General features: G+C 55.8%; 1 protein-coding gene across 1 annotated transcript in view; it reads right to left on the reverse strand.

The window, feature by feature from the left end:
- Positions 1-1662: 1662 nt before the first annotated feature.
- The window catches only part of CSPG4 (chondroitin sulfate proteoglycan 4), a 41113-nt gene continuing 24943 nt past the window's right edge, over positions 1663-17832 (reverse strand). Inside the window, exons 5-12 of the mRNA XM_023510039.1 lie at positions 13799-17338; positions 11984-12466; positions 11517-11693; positions 9795-9993; positions 9550-9684; positions 9269-9435; positions 3839-4022; positions 1663-3542 (exon numbers count right to left, since the gene is read on the reverse strand). Of these exons, the coding sequence (XP_023365807.1) occupies positions 1714-3542; positions 3839-4022; positions 9269-9435; positions 9550-9684; positions 9795-9993; positions 11517-11693; positions 11984-12466; positions 13799-17338 (6714 nt within the window). The 3' untranslated portion in view covers positions 1663-1713. The remainder of the gene's footprint in view (positions 3543-3838; positions 4023-9268; positions 9436-9549; positions 9685-9794; positions 9994-11516; positions 11694-11983; positions 12467-13798; positions 17339-17832) is intronic.

Consider the following 17832-nt stretch of genomic DNA (forward strand, 5'->3'; position numbering starts at 1 on the left):
TCAAGCTGTTGCCCTGGGTAGAGTACCATGGTGTCATAGCAATCTCAAACTCTTGGGCACAAGCAATTCTCCTGCCTTAGACTCCCAAGTAGCTGGGACTATAAGTGCCCACTACAGGCCTGACTATTTTTAGAGACGAGATCTCACTCTTGCTCAGGCTAGTCTCAAACTTCTGAGCTCAGGCAATCCACCTGCTTTGGCCTCCCTGAGTGTTAGGGTTACAGGCGTGAGCCATTGCATGAGGCCCAGGTTTTAGAACCTTTCTGTAACCAAATGATGAACTCTGAGGACAAGGACACCTGCCTTTTCTGCTGCCTCTGGCTTTGAGAAGCACCCTTGGTCCTCCTATTGAGGGGACCAGCGGAAGTCTTCCTCGTAAAAGGAAGCTGAGGGGAGACACTTCTGGTGGTTCCTCTCCCCCTTTGCCTCAGCACCCCAAGTCTGCCCACTCTCCTCACTTTGCTGCTTTAGCCCTTGAGAGGTGGGTGGGAAAGAACAGGGCTATGGAGGCCAAAACTCAGGTTAAGAAATCTTGGGCCAGGGGCATATATTTTTATTTTTTTCTTGAAGCTCATTGTAGAGAACTTAGCCTTTTTCTTTTAAACTGAAGGGCTTTAGTCCTATCTCCTGAAAAGTGGCCCACCTTCCCACATAGGTGGGGGTGCAGGAGATCTGAAGGCCCCAAGGCATGGAAATTCAGGGATTTGCCTGGCCTGTTTATTGTACTGGCTGAGGCTGGGCCGACGGCTTACCTCAGGGGAGTATAGGCCCACGTGGACAGGGCCCAATGTACATTTAGACACAAAGAATACACAACTGTCCAGAGCCTCCAAAGCACCATTTATCCAGGCTCCATAGAACCAAGTGTCCCCAGCTGCCCGCACCAAGTCCTCAGGAACACAGGCACTACAGTGGCCCCTGGCCTGAGCTCCTCTACAGTCTCCAGCCCAGCTTGCTTCAGGGAGGCTGACCCATACTTGCTAAGCCCCAGCCTGTCAAGGTAGGCCCTGGGGATGAACTGGCTGAAGACTCCTCCATCCTCCACCCCTAGGGGCTCATCAGTTCTGGCTAGCTCAGCACCACTTAAATAGTTTCCTTGCAATACCCCTTAAATAAGCCTGTCCCCAGGCTTCACCCCAAATATATTATTCTATTGGCTTACGCCTTCTAGAGGATGGAGGGGTTCTCCCTGCTCCAGGGAATACCATCTCCCTAAAAAAACAAGGAAGAAGTTTTCTCTCAATCCTGGGGCAGAGACAAGGAGAAGCCTGTTTTAGGGGTAGAAAAGCCAGAAATCCCTCTGCTCTGTCCCTTCCCTCCCCAGGGTACCTTCTTCTTGCCCTCTTAGAAGGCTGTGTCAGGTGTGACTTACCCAAGGTCACAGACCCAGGACCCAGAGTCCTGATCCATATAGGAGGTCACCCTGGTTTGACAGCCCAAACCAGCTCCAGGGCAGGAGGACTGAACTTGAGCCTGCTTCCATCTTGGCCCCTGCAGGTCTCCGAGCTGTGAGTGAGCTGAGGGAGATTCTAACTCCAGACTCCACCCTATCTGGGGCCCCTGGGACTATCTCCCAGCGCTTCTACCCTTGGTGTCTCCGGGTCTCTCTTGCTCTGGGGATACTGAGACAGCACCAGCGCAAGAAAGCAATTGGGCCTGGGGTGTTGGCACACCTGTCCCTGGCCCAATCAGCATCTGGGCCCAGGCCAGGCCTCACACCCAGTACTGGCCATTCTTGAGGGCAGGGTTGGGTGTCCGGCAGAACTGCAGCAGCTCTGGATCAGGCTGGCCTCCTGATGGGGGCCCCTGACCAGGCACAGCTGTGAGTGGGATGGCCTGGCCCGGGTCCACCTTGCGAAAGGTCTCAGTATCGCCGGCCAGGCTGTTGCGGGGCTTGGCGGTCAGGACCTGGACGTTGTGCTTTCCTGTCTTGTTGCGTTTTCGGAGGTAGAAGAGCAAGGGCAAGATGAGTGCCAGGAGCAGGAGGACCAGGCACACAGGGATGATGACACTGAACATGTTGGCCTCGAGGAAGCCCAGGAAGCCTCCCCTGGCCCCAGTGGGCACAGGGCTGGATGCCGCTGGGCCTGGCTCACCTGTGGGTGTGCTACTCTCTGCCTTCCCTGCTTCTGTCCGAACAGCCTCAGGGACACTGAGCAGGGTTACGCTGTAGGACCGTGTTGCATCATAAGGCTCCGTAGCAAAGTCCAGGGAGGCCACAGCAGGTGGAACGCCTTGTGCCCACAGCTCCAGAGTGAGGCTGTCTCCTGCGGGGCCCCTACCCTCTGGACTGCCCACCTCCAGCCCCAGCCTTCCATCCTCAAGGTCCTGCTGAGTGAACTGCTCCACAAGCTGGCTGCCCCCAAACTCTGTCCTGGCCCTGGGCACGCGAACCACACGACCATGCCGGGGTCCTGCTAGGAGCCTGAAATGGGGCACACTGCCTGTGTGGTTGGCCAGCTCGCCAGCATCTAGAACAGTAGGGTCCAGGCGTAGGGTGGCACCCTGGGGCCATGACCCACCTGTCCATACATGCAGCAAAGCCCTCACGGTGACATTTACTATGGCTGATGCATTGACACCCCTGGCCAGTGCCAGGACTCTGAAGTGGTCATGAGAAGACGAGAAGTTAGTGAAAGCAAAGACCACCTCGCCCTGGTCTATCTGGAGCTGGCTGAAAGCTGAGGTAGGTTCCCCGCCCACCAGGAGTTGGCCATACTGGGGCCCCTGGGTTAAGCGGTAGGCTGCATCTGGCTCCTCTCGGTCTGATACCACCTGGAGCTGCTGCCGGCTCAGGAAGGAGCGCCCTAAAGCTTGAGGTACTTCTAGGGGTGCCTGCAGCTGAACCTCAATGGCAGATGGTAAGACGTCCACGGCCAGGGACATGGGTAGGGGTGGACTGGCCCCATCAGACATGCTCAGCTGGAAGACACCTGCCACGCTGCTCCCATTGGCCACGAAGGCCAGCCGCCCTGCATCCACGTCAGCTTGTGTGAAGTGGGTCACAGGCCCAGGGCTGCCCCCCACCAGACTGAGGAAGCCATTGTGGGGTGCCCTCTGCACTTGATACTCAATCTCCCCGGGAGCTGAGTCTGGGTCTACCACACTCAGCTGGGCCCGGGAGACAGGTGCACGGGAGCCTCGGATGAGCCGGAGTGGGACAGAAGCCTGTGGCTGAGGTGGCCGCTCATTCACATCCCGCACTGTGATGGTGAAGGCCTCTGAGGTTTGGGGTCCTGCCACAGAGGCCCCTGCTGGCCCCTGGAGGTGGGCACGGAAGCGGAAGCCATCCTGCTGGGTCCCCCCACCACCATGGGCGTATGCCAGCTGCCCTGCAGCCAGCTCAGACTGCAGGAAGTGGGGCCGCCCAGCATGGAGGGGTTCTTCAGATACCAACAGCTGACCCCGTGTGGGAAATTGTGTGACCTGGAAGAGTACATCATGCTCTGGGCGCCGGGGTGATGGAATGCTGGCCAGGAGGTTGGAGGCATCCAGGGCAGCCACGGTGATCTTTGCCCGCTGGCCCTCGGGGACCCAGAGACCTAGGGGTGGACACAGGCTATGAAGGTCCAGTCCATTAAGAAAAGTCATGGGCTCACAGAGGGGTACCCCAGGGCAAGAGTATGCTCCCCTGACTCCCGGCCCCAAGTACTCCAGAAGGGGCTCAGGTTCCCCAGGAGGATAAGGACTGTGTCAGCCTTATCTCAAAGCCCCCCGCCTTCTATAACCTCCATAGCATCCAAGGGGCTGAGACAGGAGCTGCTGGCCCTGGCTTTCTGTCCTCTCTCTGGGCCCTTCCACTGTCCCCACAACCTTGTCAGCTCAACAAGCTCTTCACCTTTGTTCCTCCATAGGCGGCTGGGGCGCTGGGGACAGGCAGCCTCAAAAGACACGGTCACAGCAAGGGTGGCAGTCACATCGGGGGCAGGGGGTGAAGATAGCTGGAGCTCTAGGGCATCATGGGCCTCCCAGAAGGGCTCAGGGGACATCTCGTGCTCATACAGAACATTCCTAGCATATACCTGAAGGGAAACATCACTGTTGGGGTGGGACGCAGGTCCAGCCCGTTGTGCCCAGGAGCCCACCCCAAGGATGGCACTGGCACTGGATACTCCTGTCTTCCCACTACTCCCTCAGTGCCCAGCCCCTCTCCGGGCTTTCCTGACTATGGCCAGGTCTGTGTATGTGACCCACTTTCTCCCTCACTAGCCCAGTGGGTCACCATTAGGCAGTTGTGTGGTGGTGCAGAGCTGGGCTTTAGAGCCGGATGTCTGGATACGAACCCTGGCTCTGCCCTACCCCAAGTTGCCTCTTCTCTGAGCCCTGGGGAATGCACTGACCTAGGCTTGCTCTAGAGCAAGTCTTTCCTCTTGCACACTGGATCCCGTCCCCTCTGGCCTATTGAAGACACACCTACAATCTCCTTTTTTTCTCCTGTGGTGTCAGTTTCCCCCCAAAATGAATCATTCCCTTCATTATGCAACTGTGCTATTCTTTCTTCCAGCTTAAAGAAGAAAATATTTGCTATTTTCTTTTCTCCACTAGCACTCCCCCACCCCCACTTTTCTCTGCAGCAAAACTCCAAAAAGAATAGTCTACAGTCTGCCCTCATTGTTCTCATGATGTCACCAAAACTTTTCTTCACAAAAGCAGAGAGGGCCTCTGTGCTGCTGAACCCAGTGGTCAGTTCTCAGGCCTCCTCTCACTCACCTGCCCAGCAGCACTGACATCGCTGAACATTCCTTCCTCCAAAAGAGCTGCTGGCTTCTGGGGCACCCTACTCTGCCTCCCTCACAGACTCTCTTGTTTGTTCCTCCTCTTCTCCCCAGTAGCCTTGGGCTCAGTCTTTACACACTTTTCTATCTAGGGGCACCCCCATGGGCTCTCACTAAGTCTCCTGGCTTCAAATGCTAGTGGTACTGAAAAGCCCCTTATTTGGATCTCCAGCCCAGACTGCTTTCCCCTGGGCTCCAGACTCAAGTTTCCACCTGTTCCTTCACAACTCTGTGTGATGTGTAAAGGAATCTCAAAGCCAGCCTGTCCCTGTGGGAGTTCTGATCTGCCCTGCCTTCTGCGGTCATCTTACTTCTGATGATGAAACTGCCATTCCTCAGTGGCTCAGGTCAAACCCCTGGAGTCATCCCCTCATACCTGGATTAGTGCAATAGCTCCTAACTGGGTCTCAGCTTCACCCCCTGCCCCTAGAGGTCTTTTTTTTTTTTTTAGACAGAGTCTCACTCTGTTGCCCAGGCTACTAGAGTGCAATGATGGTCATCATAGTTCACTGCTACCTTACATTCCTGGGCTCAAGAGATCCTCCTGCTCTTGCCTCCCAAGTAGCTAGGACTATAGGTGCCTGCCACAACACCCAGTTAGTTTTTCTATTTTTAGTAGAGATGGGGGTCTCACTATTGCTCAGACTGGTCTCAAACTGCTGAGCTCAAGCAATCCACCTGTCTTGGCCTCCCAGAGTGCTAGGATTACAGGTATGAGCCACTGCACCTGGTCCAGAGAGAACTTTTTAAAATATAAGGTTATGTCATTCTTTTGCTTAAATATTGCATTTTCTCACCATTAGGCCTCCAAGGCCCTGATGGGACCTTATTACCCCTGTGACCTTGGTTGTCTACATGTTAAACAGAAAGGAATATTCTTCACTCTCATAAAGAAATGAGCTCGGGCAGTGCCTGTGGCTCAGTGAGTAGGGTGCCAGCCCCATATACTGAGGGTGGCAGGTTCAAACCTGGCCCCAGCCAAACCACAATAAAAAAAATAGCCAGGTGTTGTGGCGGGCACCTGTAGTCCCAGCTACTCCGGAGGCTGAGGCAAGAGAATCACCTAAGCCCAAGAGTTGGAGGTTGCTGTGAGCAGTGTGACGCTGCCATGGCACTCTAACGAGGGCAAGAAAATGAGATTCTGTCTCATTAAAAAAGAGAAAAAAAAACCCAAAAGAAATGAGCTCTCTCCTCTTCCAAATCAAAATGTGTCCTCTTGGATTATCTTTTTTTTTTGAGACAGAGCCTCAAGCTGTCCCCCTGGGTAGAGTGCCATGGCATCACAGCTCACAGCAACCTCTAACTCCTGGGCTTAAGCGAGTCTCCTGCCTCTGCCTCCCAAGTAGCTGGGACCACAGGCGCCCACCTCAGTGCCCAGCTATTTTTTGATTGCAGCCGTCATTGTTATTTGGCAGGCCTGGGCTGGATTTGAATCTGCCACCTTAGGTGTATGTGGCTGGCACCTTGGCCACTTGAGCCACAGGTACCGAGCCGGATTATCTTTTGTTTTCCCCTTTGAGGACTATTTTCCTTCTCTCAGGAAAACAGGCCTTGTGCAATAGTAAGATGGAAACCGAACAAGATTTTAATGTGCAGAAGACTAACAGCAGTCGAGATTGCCTGGAAGCAGAGCCCAGTCTAAAGGGGAGCAGAGGCCAGGTGCAGTGGCTCACACCTGTAATCCCAGTGCCTTGGGAGGTCAAAGTTTAAGGATTATTTGAGGCCAGCCAGGAGTTCAAGACCAGTCTGGGCAACACAGTGAGATCCCATATCTAAAAAAAACTTTAAAAACTTTGCTTTGCATTGTGGCTTATAGTCCCAGCTACTTGGGAAGTTGAGGTAGGAGGATTGCTTGAACCCAAGTTTGAAACTATAATGGGCTATAATTGCATTACTGCACTCTAGGTTGGGTGATAGAGTAAGACCTTGTCTCAGAATATATGGCCTGGAGCAGTGGCTCATACCTGTAATCCTAGCACTCTGGAAGGCTGAGGCAGGAGGATACTTTTTGCTTAAGGTTCAAAACATGCCTGAGCAAGAGTGAGACCCCTAAAAGTAGAAAAAAAAGGGCAGTGTGGTGGGCGCCTATAGTCCTAGCTACTTGGGAGGCTGAGGCAGGAGGATCACTTGAGCCCAGGAGTTTGAGGTTACTGTGATCTATGATGATGCTACTGTACTGTAGCCTGGTCAACAGAGTGAGACTCTGTCTCAAAATAAATAAATAAATGAAAAGAAAGAAAGAAAAGAGAAAACAAAGGATAGTAAGAGCCTGGTCTACATGGGAGGCAGTATTTGTTGTAACGGAAGTGGCTGCCTCTCAGCTGTCTGCTGTAAGTGGGAACACAGGACTTTTAAGACAATGGAAATTGAGTTTTTTTGTGAAATCTCCCAAAGGTTATATGTTGACAATTTGAAAATATTAATTGCCTCTTGCAGGCCAAATAAAAGACACCTGTGGGCCAGGTCCTGGCCCACAGGACTACAGGATGCCAATTGCAATCTGTAGCCCAGGCTGAAGGGTGGGCAGGAAGGAAATGGAGCCCCCAGTGGGGGCTGGCTGGCTGGGTTCAGGAGCTTCATGGATAGGAGGTGTCAGATGAGGGGAGTGAGGCAAAATGCAGGGAAGGTGGGGCAGGCTGCAAGCTCTGGGGCGCCAGCAGTGTCCTCTGGTTAACGAAACCCTAGACTAGTAGGCATAGTCCTGGATTTGCCTTTTTTTGGAGACAGAGTCTCAAGCTGTCACCCTGGGTAGAGTGTTGTGGCATCACAGCTTACAGCAACCTCAACTTTTGGGCTCAAGCGATTCTCTTGCCTCAGCCTCTCAAGTAGGTGGGACTACAGGCGCCTGCCACAATGCCTGGCTATTTTTTGGTTGCAGTTGTCACTATTGTTTAACAAGTCCAGGCCAGACTCAAACCTGCCATGGCGCCCTACTCACTGAGCTACAGGCACCAAACCTTGGCTTTGCCTCTTATTAGCTGTGTGCTCTGAATAAAGTTACCTGACCTCTGTGGTCCTTGGTTTCCTTCTTTGCACAATGGGGACACCTGATCCCTGCCCTGCCCAGTTCAGAGTGTTGTGGGACAGTGGCACTGTCAAGACATTGCCCAGTCCTGGTCTCTCCCTGAGTAGGGGAGGGTGTCTGCCACGTAGCCTTTCCCCCAGCTTCCCTGGGTGGCACTGCCAGCCTGGCCCCCTGGTGGCCATTCAGTCTATGCCTTTACACTGCTGGGGTGTGGAGGAAGCTCTGAGTTAATGTGGTACAGTTAGGAGTGGGAGGGTCACTGACAGCCTAGTCCTGTACCCTCCCCCTTTCCGGGCATTGGATGACAAAGACTCCCAGCACCTCAGGGTGCACAGCTGCTATAGCCACCAGCCTGCTGAATATTTCATTGCAGGGAGGGGACAGCAGGGGGCCAAAGAAGGAGAACATAGAACCCAGGCCTGAGAAACTATTCCACCCTGGTCAAAGCCGCCTCCTTCCCAGCCTGCACACTCAGTCTGAGCCACCTGCTGGGTGAGGACTTTGGCTTTGCACTTGCTGAGTGCCCCCTGCTCTCAGGAGGGACCATGTACCCTGGGGTAGGGGGAGGAGGGTGCCAGGCTCAGGAGATCTCTGGGGAGAGGGAAGGTTGGAAAGGGACCCAGGCAGTACCAGAGTGTGGAGTCTCCTGAGGGGCAGTCAGCTCTGTGCCCTCTGAACTAAGTGGGTTTTGCCATCCACACAGCCTTTCAGCTGGAGCATCAGGTGCAGTGCCTGCTCAGGAGAGCCCTGTTCTGGAATAACTCCAGCTCTGCCTTCAGGGAAAGGTTGTCCTGGCAATTAGGGCACCGTCTGTACTTAGAAGAGGTGTTCATTTAAGTGACGGCTGCTGGCTCCTCAGCACAGTTAGCATAGAGAGCCCTGTGATCCAGCAGATAGTAGTCTACCTCTGCTCAGGGCTGGAAGCTCTAATTTCCCCTGGTGGGCTCTGGTGTGCTGTGGGACAACTGTGCCCTGAAGCCTCCATGATGGATGAACGGTGGCTTCATCCCCTTGGCCTACTCAGCTGCCTTCTATCTGCCCACCTGATCCCTGGACCTGTTCTGCCTCTTGCTAGCACCCAACCTGAGGCCCAGGCTCACCCTTTTCAGTTTCATCTTCCTGAACCAAACACTGCGCGTTACCAGCCCCTGGGGTGCCCCTAGTGCCTCCACATGGTGGTGTGCCCTTTCAGCTTGGCTGCAGGCTTCTTCTAGAAGACATGTCTTGGGCCCTGATCCCTGCTCTAGCCCCTGTGGCCCTGACCTCTTGCATCCTTTTCCTTCCCCACTTGGAACTGCCAATTGTGCTACCAGCCTGGCAGCTCCTGGAGGGAAGCACACATGTGGCTGCCCGGGGAGTGTGCCAGCCATGCTGGAGCTGGTGCCTGTGTTCACCTGGATGTCCATCAGCACAGCAGGCCCCTGAGCTGGAGGGAGTTAGAGTGATGGCCACAGAGTTGGGCCCTTACCTCAGCCTGAGTGAAGTTCACCAGGGCCTTCTCTGTGCTATCCTGCTGGGCATGCAACAGCCGTCCCAGCTGGGGGCCCCGCACCACGTGGTAGTGCAGGTGGTGGGGGTCAGTGCCTGCACTGGAGCTGGCTCTCAGGCTCTCGCTGCTGAGCACCTGGACAGACCCTGCAAGAGGCAAAAGGGGCCTGTCAGCCAGTGACCAGCAGCCAGGGCACGGGGTACAACTGCAGAGAGGCAGTTTGATCCTGGGGTGCTCCCTGGCATGCTTTGCAGACCCACCTGGGCAGACAAGCAGTGTCCGGCTGCCCTCCAGCGAGAGGAACACCTGCTTCTGGGCCATCACTTGGAAGAAGTGTCCAGGGGAAAGGTGTTTGCCGTCAGAGAGGCTGAATTGGAAGCCTCCGTCCAGGGCTCCTGAGGATGGAGGCAGGCAGAGTTGGGTCCCCCTGGTCAAAGAGAGCTCCCCATCCTTAGGGCAACTCCAGGGGCCACAGGAACCCAGGGGTCCACCTCTCAGTACCCACCTCTGTGAGAGAAAAGCACGAGACTGCCATCCAGCTGGGCCTGTGTGAAGCTGTGGATCTCGGTGCTTGGTGCCGCCCGTAAAACTACCCGCCCGTTGCTGGGCTGCTCAATGGTGTAGACCAGGTCCTCAGGCCCAGAGTCGCCGTCTGTGCTCCCAAGGGCTTCTTTGGGTATGGGGACAGTGGCCCCCTCCCACATCTAGGGACACAGGCTGTGAAGGTTCTGCCCCCATGATATTTACCCACCCCCTTCCTCCCTGGTCTAGGGCCTCCATCAGGGCCCAACCCTACTGTGGCTCAGGCATTCAACCAGCACCGAGGCCAGGGCCAGTCTGGGCTCCCCTGTACTAAGGGCCCTCCAGGCCCAGGATCCTTCTTCTTCATTTGTCCCAATCTTGCTTATCCTCAAGACCAGCTTGTGCGCCCTTACCTGAGAAGGCCCCAGTTCTTACCCTCCCCAAGTTCCCTCTCTGCAGAGTCCCCTAGCCCTGAGCAACAGTGCTACTAGATCTGGCTCTGTCTTGCTGGTGGGGGGGGTCTCCCTTCAGACGTCCATGATGCTGGGCAGGGGCTGGGCATAGGGCAGGATGCTGATTTCTGGCTTGCCCAGGATACTTAGAAATGGGCTCTTTCCAGCAGTGGGGGAGGGGGAGGCAGGGAAGGCAGGGAGGCTGGCACTGGCCCATGTCCCATAGCATGGAGGCAGCACATGGAGTGAAGGTCATCCCCCTCAAGTCCCCTTTCCTGTGGTCCTGGGACAAATCTTGCTGGGTCAGTTACTTATGGGCACTGTTGGGAATAGGCTACACTAACTGGAAGACAGAGCCCTCTGTCATCCCTGGGCCTTCTCCCCTAGGCCCCGGCAGAGCCTAAGCTGAGCCCTGGAAAGAGGCACTCTCATGTGTGGGGCAGAGCTTATCACTAAGTTCCTGGAATAAACATGGGGCAATGGCACCATCTGGTGGGTGAGCTGTCACATAGCAGTCCTGGCCTGTGGTCTAGAGGGGTCCTAGTCCATGTCCCATTCTTTTGCTGGCCTCCCCACTGCCAGGCTGGCCCTTATTCCATAAAAGCCTTCCTTTGCCCCATGCCAGAGACAGCCCATATTAACTCTCTTCTGGGACTTTCTATGGCTCCTGTTGATGGGGGAGAATGAACCTGCCACGCTGGAATTCAAGCCACATCCCTTCTGTTCCTCCAGTAACTACTCTTGTAACCATGATGAAGTTTTATCCCCTGTCTGGGACTCAATTTCTGCCTCTGATGGCTGGGGGCACCTCTGCTCTGCTATGACAAAAGGGGCAGGAGCTCAGGGAGCCAAGCTGTGGACTTGGCTTACTGGAGGTGGAGGTGGGAAGCTTAACTGCCCCCTACCTGCAGTCCATGCATAAGGGCAGGTAAGAAATTCTGTCCAGTACTCTGGCCCTGAGCCCCAGGGAAAGCCTTCTGCTGCAGGCAAGTCCAGGGACCAGGAGAGCCAAGTGTGCAGCCATTTAGAACTGCCTGCTGCACTCCTAAGTGCCTAAGAACAAAACCTCTTTCTGTGTTCTGTTTTCTATGCAATATCACACCTTTCCTTCCCATGACCTTGTGAGGCATGTGGCAGTGTCCCCATTTTGCAGAAGAGGAAACTGAGGCTTAGAGAATGGGAGCTCTATACAAGGGAGTAGGGAGCTCCTGGCCTCTTTTTAGGAGCAGAGATGGTCCCAGGGATGCGCTTACCCGCAGGCCTGTGTTTGAGGTGAGCATTGGGGGCTGGTCGTTAACAGGCAGGATGGTGATGGTGAAGGCCACAGGCTGGCTCTGGCGGTCCATCTCGGAGGCATTAGCCACCAGGACGAATCTGTCTGTCTGTGTCTCGCTCCCGTCATGGATGTAGTGGATCAGCTGCTCTTGCACCTAAAGGCAGGCAGAGGGCTGGTGGTCAGGCCCTGGCAGCATACCCTGTGCACCCTGCCTGTAGGTGCTGGAAAACACTGAGTCTTTCAAAACTTCAGTTTCCATCCGTGGAAAATGGGGACAATAATTTTTATCTCCCAGAGGGGTTGTGAAAAAGAAATGAGGTCAGGTATTTAAAGCAGAGGTGCTTTCCAAATGTGGCTCCCTGTCTGTTCTCTGTGCATACCCCAGGGTTCGGAGGCCCCATGGCTTCCCCCACTCTTCCCCCAAGGCCTCCCTGACAGCCGTACCTCTCTCCAGGAGAAGGTGCTGAGGGTCCCATCTTGAGGTCCTTCCTCTCGCTGCAGGGCCCCATGCTGGGGTGGCTCCAGTACCTGCAGGTTGAGGCCTGGCAGTGTGGGGAAGTAAGGCCCAGTGACACGGATTAGTGGAGGGGCCAGGGTGTAAGTGCCACCTTCAGGGATGCTGAAGTTCTGTGCCTCCAGTGGGATGGCAGCAGGCAGCACCTGCAGTTCCACTTGGATGCCCTCAAGGGGAGCACCCAGGCCTGAGGCCACATCCAGTGAGAAGGCATCACTCCAGGCTTCAGGGTGGGAGTGCAGGTATAGGATCCTGCCGGAATCCACCGCCTCCTGGGAGAAGCTCTGCACGGGGTCCAGGCTGGGTGGCTTATCTGCCGAGGTGCTGTGGGACACCATCACCAGGTAGCCGGCGCTTGGTGGGCTCTTCACTAAGAACATGATGTCTGCTGGTGACACTGCCTCCTGGGCTGCCTGGTCAGACAGAGGGTCATCGACATTCAGTGGGAAGGTCACAGGTAGTCACGGGGATCACAGAGAGGACCTGCTGTGGCCCTGAGCAGTCAGAACGGGCTCAAGCTCCATATCCTCCTCACTCCCCCAAGGCACTACTGCTCACTTAGACACACAAACACACGTGTGGATTCACACATGCCCCACTCAGACATGCAGCCAGAGAGGCTACATGCATTAACACCATCCCGTATATGGGACAGTCACAGCCCGGAATATGCTCCCTCTGAGGGGTACACAGTCACATCTCCAGACTTAGTGACACAGACATACAACTTCATGATATGCTGACTTGCATGGACTCAGGGCCCAGGCTGGTGACCTGGAGCCTCCTTTCCCTGTCCATGCTACCACCATCTCTGACCATCAGAGGGCACCCCACCCTTCCCAGAGGCACAGCTCCTACACTGGAGACCACACTGAGCCCTCAGACCTCCTGAAGGCTGCTGTTTGTTCCCTGTCCTAGTGGTTGAACCACAAATAGCTAAGATCACCCCCAACTCACATTCCTAATTCTTTCCCTTTGCTTGGAGTGTTCCTCCTGCCTGCAATACCATCCCCTCTTCTCTGCTATTGACACTCCACATTCTTCAAAGCCTGGCTCAAATGCTGCCTCCTCCAGAACAAGGCCTTCCTAAGACCAGATTTGTTTGCTCATAGTCTTCCCCCAAGTCCAGACATCCAGAACCAGAAGGGTCTCAGAAATTAGGAGTGTAGGAGAATAAGGTCAAGAGAGAGCAAGGGACAGGCCTGAGGTCACACAGCAAGTCATTGAGCCTGCTGGTTGTTTGTTTGTTCTGTGAGGTCCCCGAATGAACAGCAGCCCTTAATAGACAGACCCTCTTAGTCCTGGCCTTTGGTCCAAGAAAAGAGCTGAGGACATGGGGACCTGAGTGGCAGTGAAGTCCATCTCCATGGTCAGCAATCCTCAAAGCTCAGTACCCATGATACTCTCCCAAGGAACTTACTAGAATACAGATTCTCAGGCCCCACTTTAGAGAATCTGTGAGTCTAGGTGGGGCCCAGGAATCCACATGGCTAGCCACGGTATGTACATGTGTGGAAATGACATCTGAAGGGACACATAACTCACAGACAGATGTATGTACAACAAACTCCACAGAAACTCTTGGGAATGTGACATGCACAGGTACACACCCAAGTGTTCAAACACTCAACCCAGGAGCCACCATGGTCACATTTGGAATCATACAAGCACACTCAGCATGAAGCCTGGGATGGAAGGGCCCCTCTACTGGCCCATACCCTTGCCTCCCACCTCCAGCTCCTTACTTGTAGCTGGTCCCTTCTGATCTCAGTGGCTTCTCCTTGGAAGACATAGATCTTCTTGTGCTGGACCAGCTGCAGTGGGGCCAGTGGCCCCTCTAGGGCAATGGTCACCTGTAGGGTGGCATCTGTGCGCACTGGCCCTGCTTCCACAGAGAAGGCCAGGGTGTCATGGGGGCTAAGGCTACCATTGTGGCTGTAAAGAACGGCCCCATCTAGCAGGTCCTGCTGGGAGAAGGCTGTGGTTGGTTGGTTGGCCCGGAGCAGCTGCCCCCAGCGAGGGCCAGCAGTGACATGGTAGAAGACCTCATCCCCACTGCGGATGTCAAGGTTGGTGTCCAGGTGGAGCACAGCTGTGTCGATAGTGCCCTGGCCTCCCTGAGGGACCACAAGGCTAGAGCCATTGACCACACGGAGATAAGGCTCTGAGGCCTGCACCTCCAGCAACGCAGTGGCCTGGTGCTGCCCATCAGACACCTGCAGCTGGATCCAGCCACGGTCGGCCCCTGAGTGCACAAACAGCACTCGCCTCTTCCTGAGATCCTCCTGGGTGAAGCGGTAGATGGCCCGCATGGGCTCATCTGCAGCCACGATACTGCCAAAGAGGAGGTCCTTGCGGGTCAGCACCAGCTGGGCGTCAGCAAAGCCTGAGTCAGCATCACTGAAGGCCACATCATCTGTAGTCAGCAGCCGCTGCCCACCCCGGGCCACATGGAAGACACGGCTGATGGTCTGCACAGGGGCGTGGTCATTCACAGGCTGGATGGCCACTCGGAAGACACCCCGTACTTCCTCCCAGGCCATGTCACCACTGCTCTCACCCTGGCGGGTAGCCACAAATGGGATATCATCTTCCGTGGTCTCAGAGTCATCATGCTGGTAGACCAGCCGGCCATGGAGCAGATCTTCATTGGTGAAGGATGTCACCACAGTGGTCTTGTCTGGTGTTTCCTGCCAAGCCAACCTTCCATGACGGGGTCGCTCCATGACCTCATAGAGGTAGTTGGCACTATTGAGACTCTTGACAAAGAGGTGGTCAGCAGAGAGGACACCTTCACCACCCTCGGGCACCACGAGCAGGACATTGGTGAGGACGGGAGCATCTGGGTCACCGCCAATATGGATGGGGAAGGTATACAATGGGGAGAAGTACGGTGGGGCTATGACACGGAAACGGAAGCTGTCCTCAACTGCCTCTGAGGCACGTGCTGTGGCCCCATAGGTCACCCGGCCAGCCTGTACGTCATCTTGGGTGAAGCTTTGACCATCTGACAACCGTGCCCCTTGTAGCTGAAGGTTTCCTTTCCTTGGAGCCTGAACTACCTCATAGTGGAAGGTGGGGGGGGGGCTGGGGCCTACTTCCTCTAGGGTGGCTTCTAGGTGGGCTGTGGTGAGGGCCTCCTGCTGGGTGTTGTGTGTGTGCAGTGGCTCTAGTCGCAACATCCACACCATGGCTCTCTGGATGGTCACTGGGAAAGACACATTGCTCAGGGTCTCCTGGCCCACCTGCACCTCCAGGGCCAGGTTCTCCATGGTGTCCTCCATGCGGTGCTGTGGGTCAGTGCTCAGATATCTCACACGGCCCTGCTCCACATCCTGCTGGTGGAACGCCTGCGTGGCCCACCACTCAGCACCCTCCACCCCACCTGCTCCTTGCTTCTGCAGCTCGCCAAACTGCAGGGCGGTGGTGACTCGGAACAGCACGCTCACATCCTGCCCCACGGCATTGGTCTCCACCGACAGGTTGGCGGGAAAGATAGGTGCCGCAGAGCCCTGAGCCACATGGAGTCCTGTGCTGCGGCGGATCTGTATGGCTGGCTGGACAGCCACCACCTTCAGTGTGGCCGGGGGGCTGGCCTGCAGCCCATCACTGACCCGGAATGTCAAGTCCTGTGCAGGGCCACCCTGATGGACATAGACAAGGCTGCCTGCCTCCAGCTCCTGGCAGGAGAATTCAGTCACCAGCTCCCCAGGCTGGTCTCGGCGTTCCACGGGGAGACCAGTGGGGGCACCGAGGAATTGGAAGGTGAGGCCCTCACAGGCAGAGTCTGGGTCATAGGCCTGGAAAACTTCAGGGCCCAGTGGCTTCTGTGTGTGTTCCAGAATCACCATGAGGCTGCCGTGAGGGAAGATGATACGGGGTGGGTCATTGACAGGGTTTATCTGTATTGGCAGGATGTAAGTTTGGCCCCTCCGCAGGCATGAAGGCACAGGCACTCGAGCCGTCACTGACACCTCCAGCACCAGCTGGTCAGAGGTGTCCTCAGAGCCATCGTGGACAAAGCGGGCCTTCCGATTCACCACATCCAGGAGGGTGAACATTTTCCGTGCTTGGGCACCTGGGATGTCCAGCTCTAGCTCACCATGGCGTGCCCCTCGGCTCACGCTGAATAGCACCTGGGACTTGCGCAGCTCGGCCTCGGTCAGGTCCAGTGTGGGCTGCACGTGCCGCCACTCAAGCCAGGCTGTGCCACCCTCAGCTACCACTAGTGGGTTGATGGTCAGCAGCTGGGTGAAATTGGCAAAGATAGGAGGCAGCCCTGGCTCAGGCACACATGGCTCAGGCAGCTCCATAGCTGGCCAAGCCTCGGGGGCCAGAGTGGAGAAAGCTTCATAAAGGCCATAGACGTCCTCCTCATACTCCTCTTCCTCCAGCTTGCAGCCGGCAGCCATGTCACGAGTCAATAAGGCTTCCCGGAGCCCCTTCCTCTGGCCGTTGATGCTGAGGTCTTCCATGCAGCCCAGGAGGGAGGCGTTGGCAGCCTCTGGAGTCAGGCCCAAGCGGTGTTCCTGGAGGTGACGAGCGGCCTCTGCATCCAGCCCCCCGAGGAGAAGGCTGCCACGTGGCTCCAGGTGGCTGAGGACCCCACGGTTAGAAGTACGTGTGGGGTACTGGTCCACAGAGATTTCCAGCTGGTGAGCATCTATGTGGACGGTGACCTCATGGGGCTGTCCATCAGCCACAGGCACACTGTTGTGGAGCAGCACAGTACCTTGGCCCTTCTCAACCACAGCCCGCAGATGGCCTTCAAATATGTCCACATAGATGAAGTCCCCATGCCGGCCCCCTGCCTGGAAGGCCAAGGGTGCCTGCTGGCTCCGTGTCGTGAGTATAAACTCCAGGGTGCCTTCGTCTTGAGTGGCCCACGCAGGGAAGGCAGCCAGAGAGTGGGGACCGGAGAAGCCAAGGGCCACATCATCACCAGCAGAAAACTCTTCGGCACATCCCTCATGCACATCTGGGGTCAGTGGCCGGAGGAGGCTGCGGCTATTGAGGGTGGCTGCATGGAGGCAACCTCTCAGGGGCCGGCTGGTCCCCCTCAGGTAGGGCAGGCCCAGACTCCCAGTGCCTCCCACAAAGAGCCCATAGGGGACCTTTAGGGGGACTTTTGGGACTGGGGCAGAGGCGTTCAGAAGCCCATCAACTGACAGCATGGCCCAGCTATCTGAAACAGTTAGTACCACAGTGTGGGGGATGGAGTCGCTTAGCAGTGTCTCTGCGGGGGTCTGCAGCCTCAGCTCCTCTTGGCCCAGGACCAATCTGACCTGAGGAAAGATAAGGGGAATGGGGGATGGGGGAATAGCACATTAAAGCCCTAACTTCCCTTATAAAAGCATAGTGGGTCCCTACCCTTGGAGTGCCAGAGCAAAGAACCACCCCTCTTGCTTTCTGTCATCTCTTTATTCTTCCCCTAAACACTCACCAAAATGAACCTTGGGCCTGGTCTGGGTACACTCTGGGGACCCCCATGTGAATCACACGTGGTCCCTGCCCACAAGGAACTGACATATGGTAAGATGCTCCCTTAGAAAATCAACTTATAGGCTGTGCGCCTGTGGCTCAAGCGGCTAAGGCGCCAACCACATACACCTAAGGTGGCAGGTTTGAATCCCCAGCCCAGGCCCGCCAAACAACAATGATGGCTGCAACCAAAAAATGGCCGGGTGTTGTGGCTGGTGCCTGTGGTCCCAGCTGCTTGGGAGGCTGAGGCAGGAGACTCGCTTGAGCCCAGGAGTTGGAGGTTGCTGTGAGCTGTGAT

Source organism: Otolemur garnettii, unplaced genomic scaffold (assembly GCF_000181295.1).
Source record: "Otolemur garnettii isolate 467f Iridium unplaced genomic scaffold, OtoGar3 scaffold00011, whole genome shotgun sequence".
NCBI lineage: Eukaryota > Metazoa > Chordata > Mammalia > Primates > Galagidae > Otolemur > Otolemur garnettii.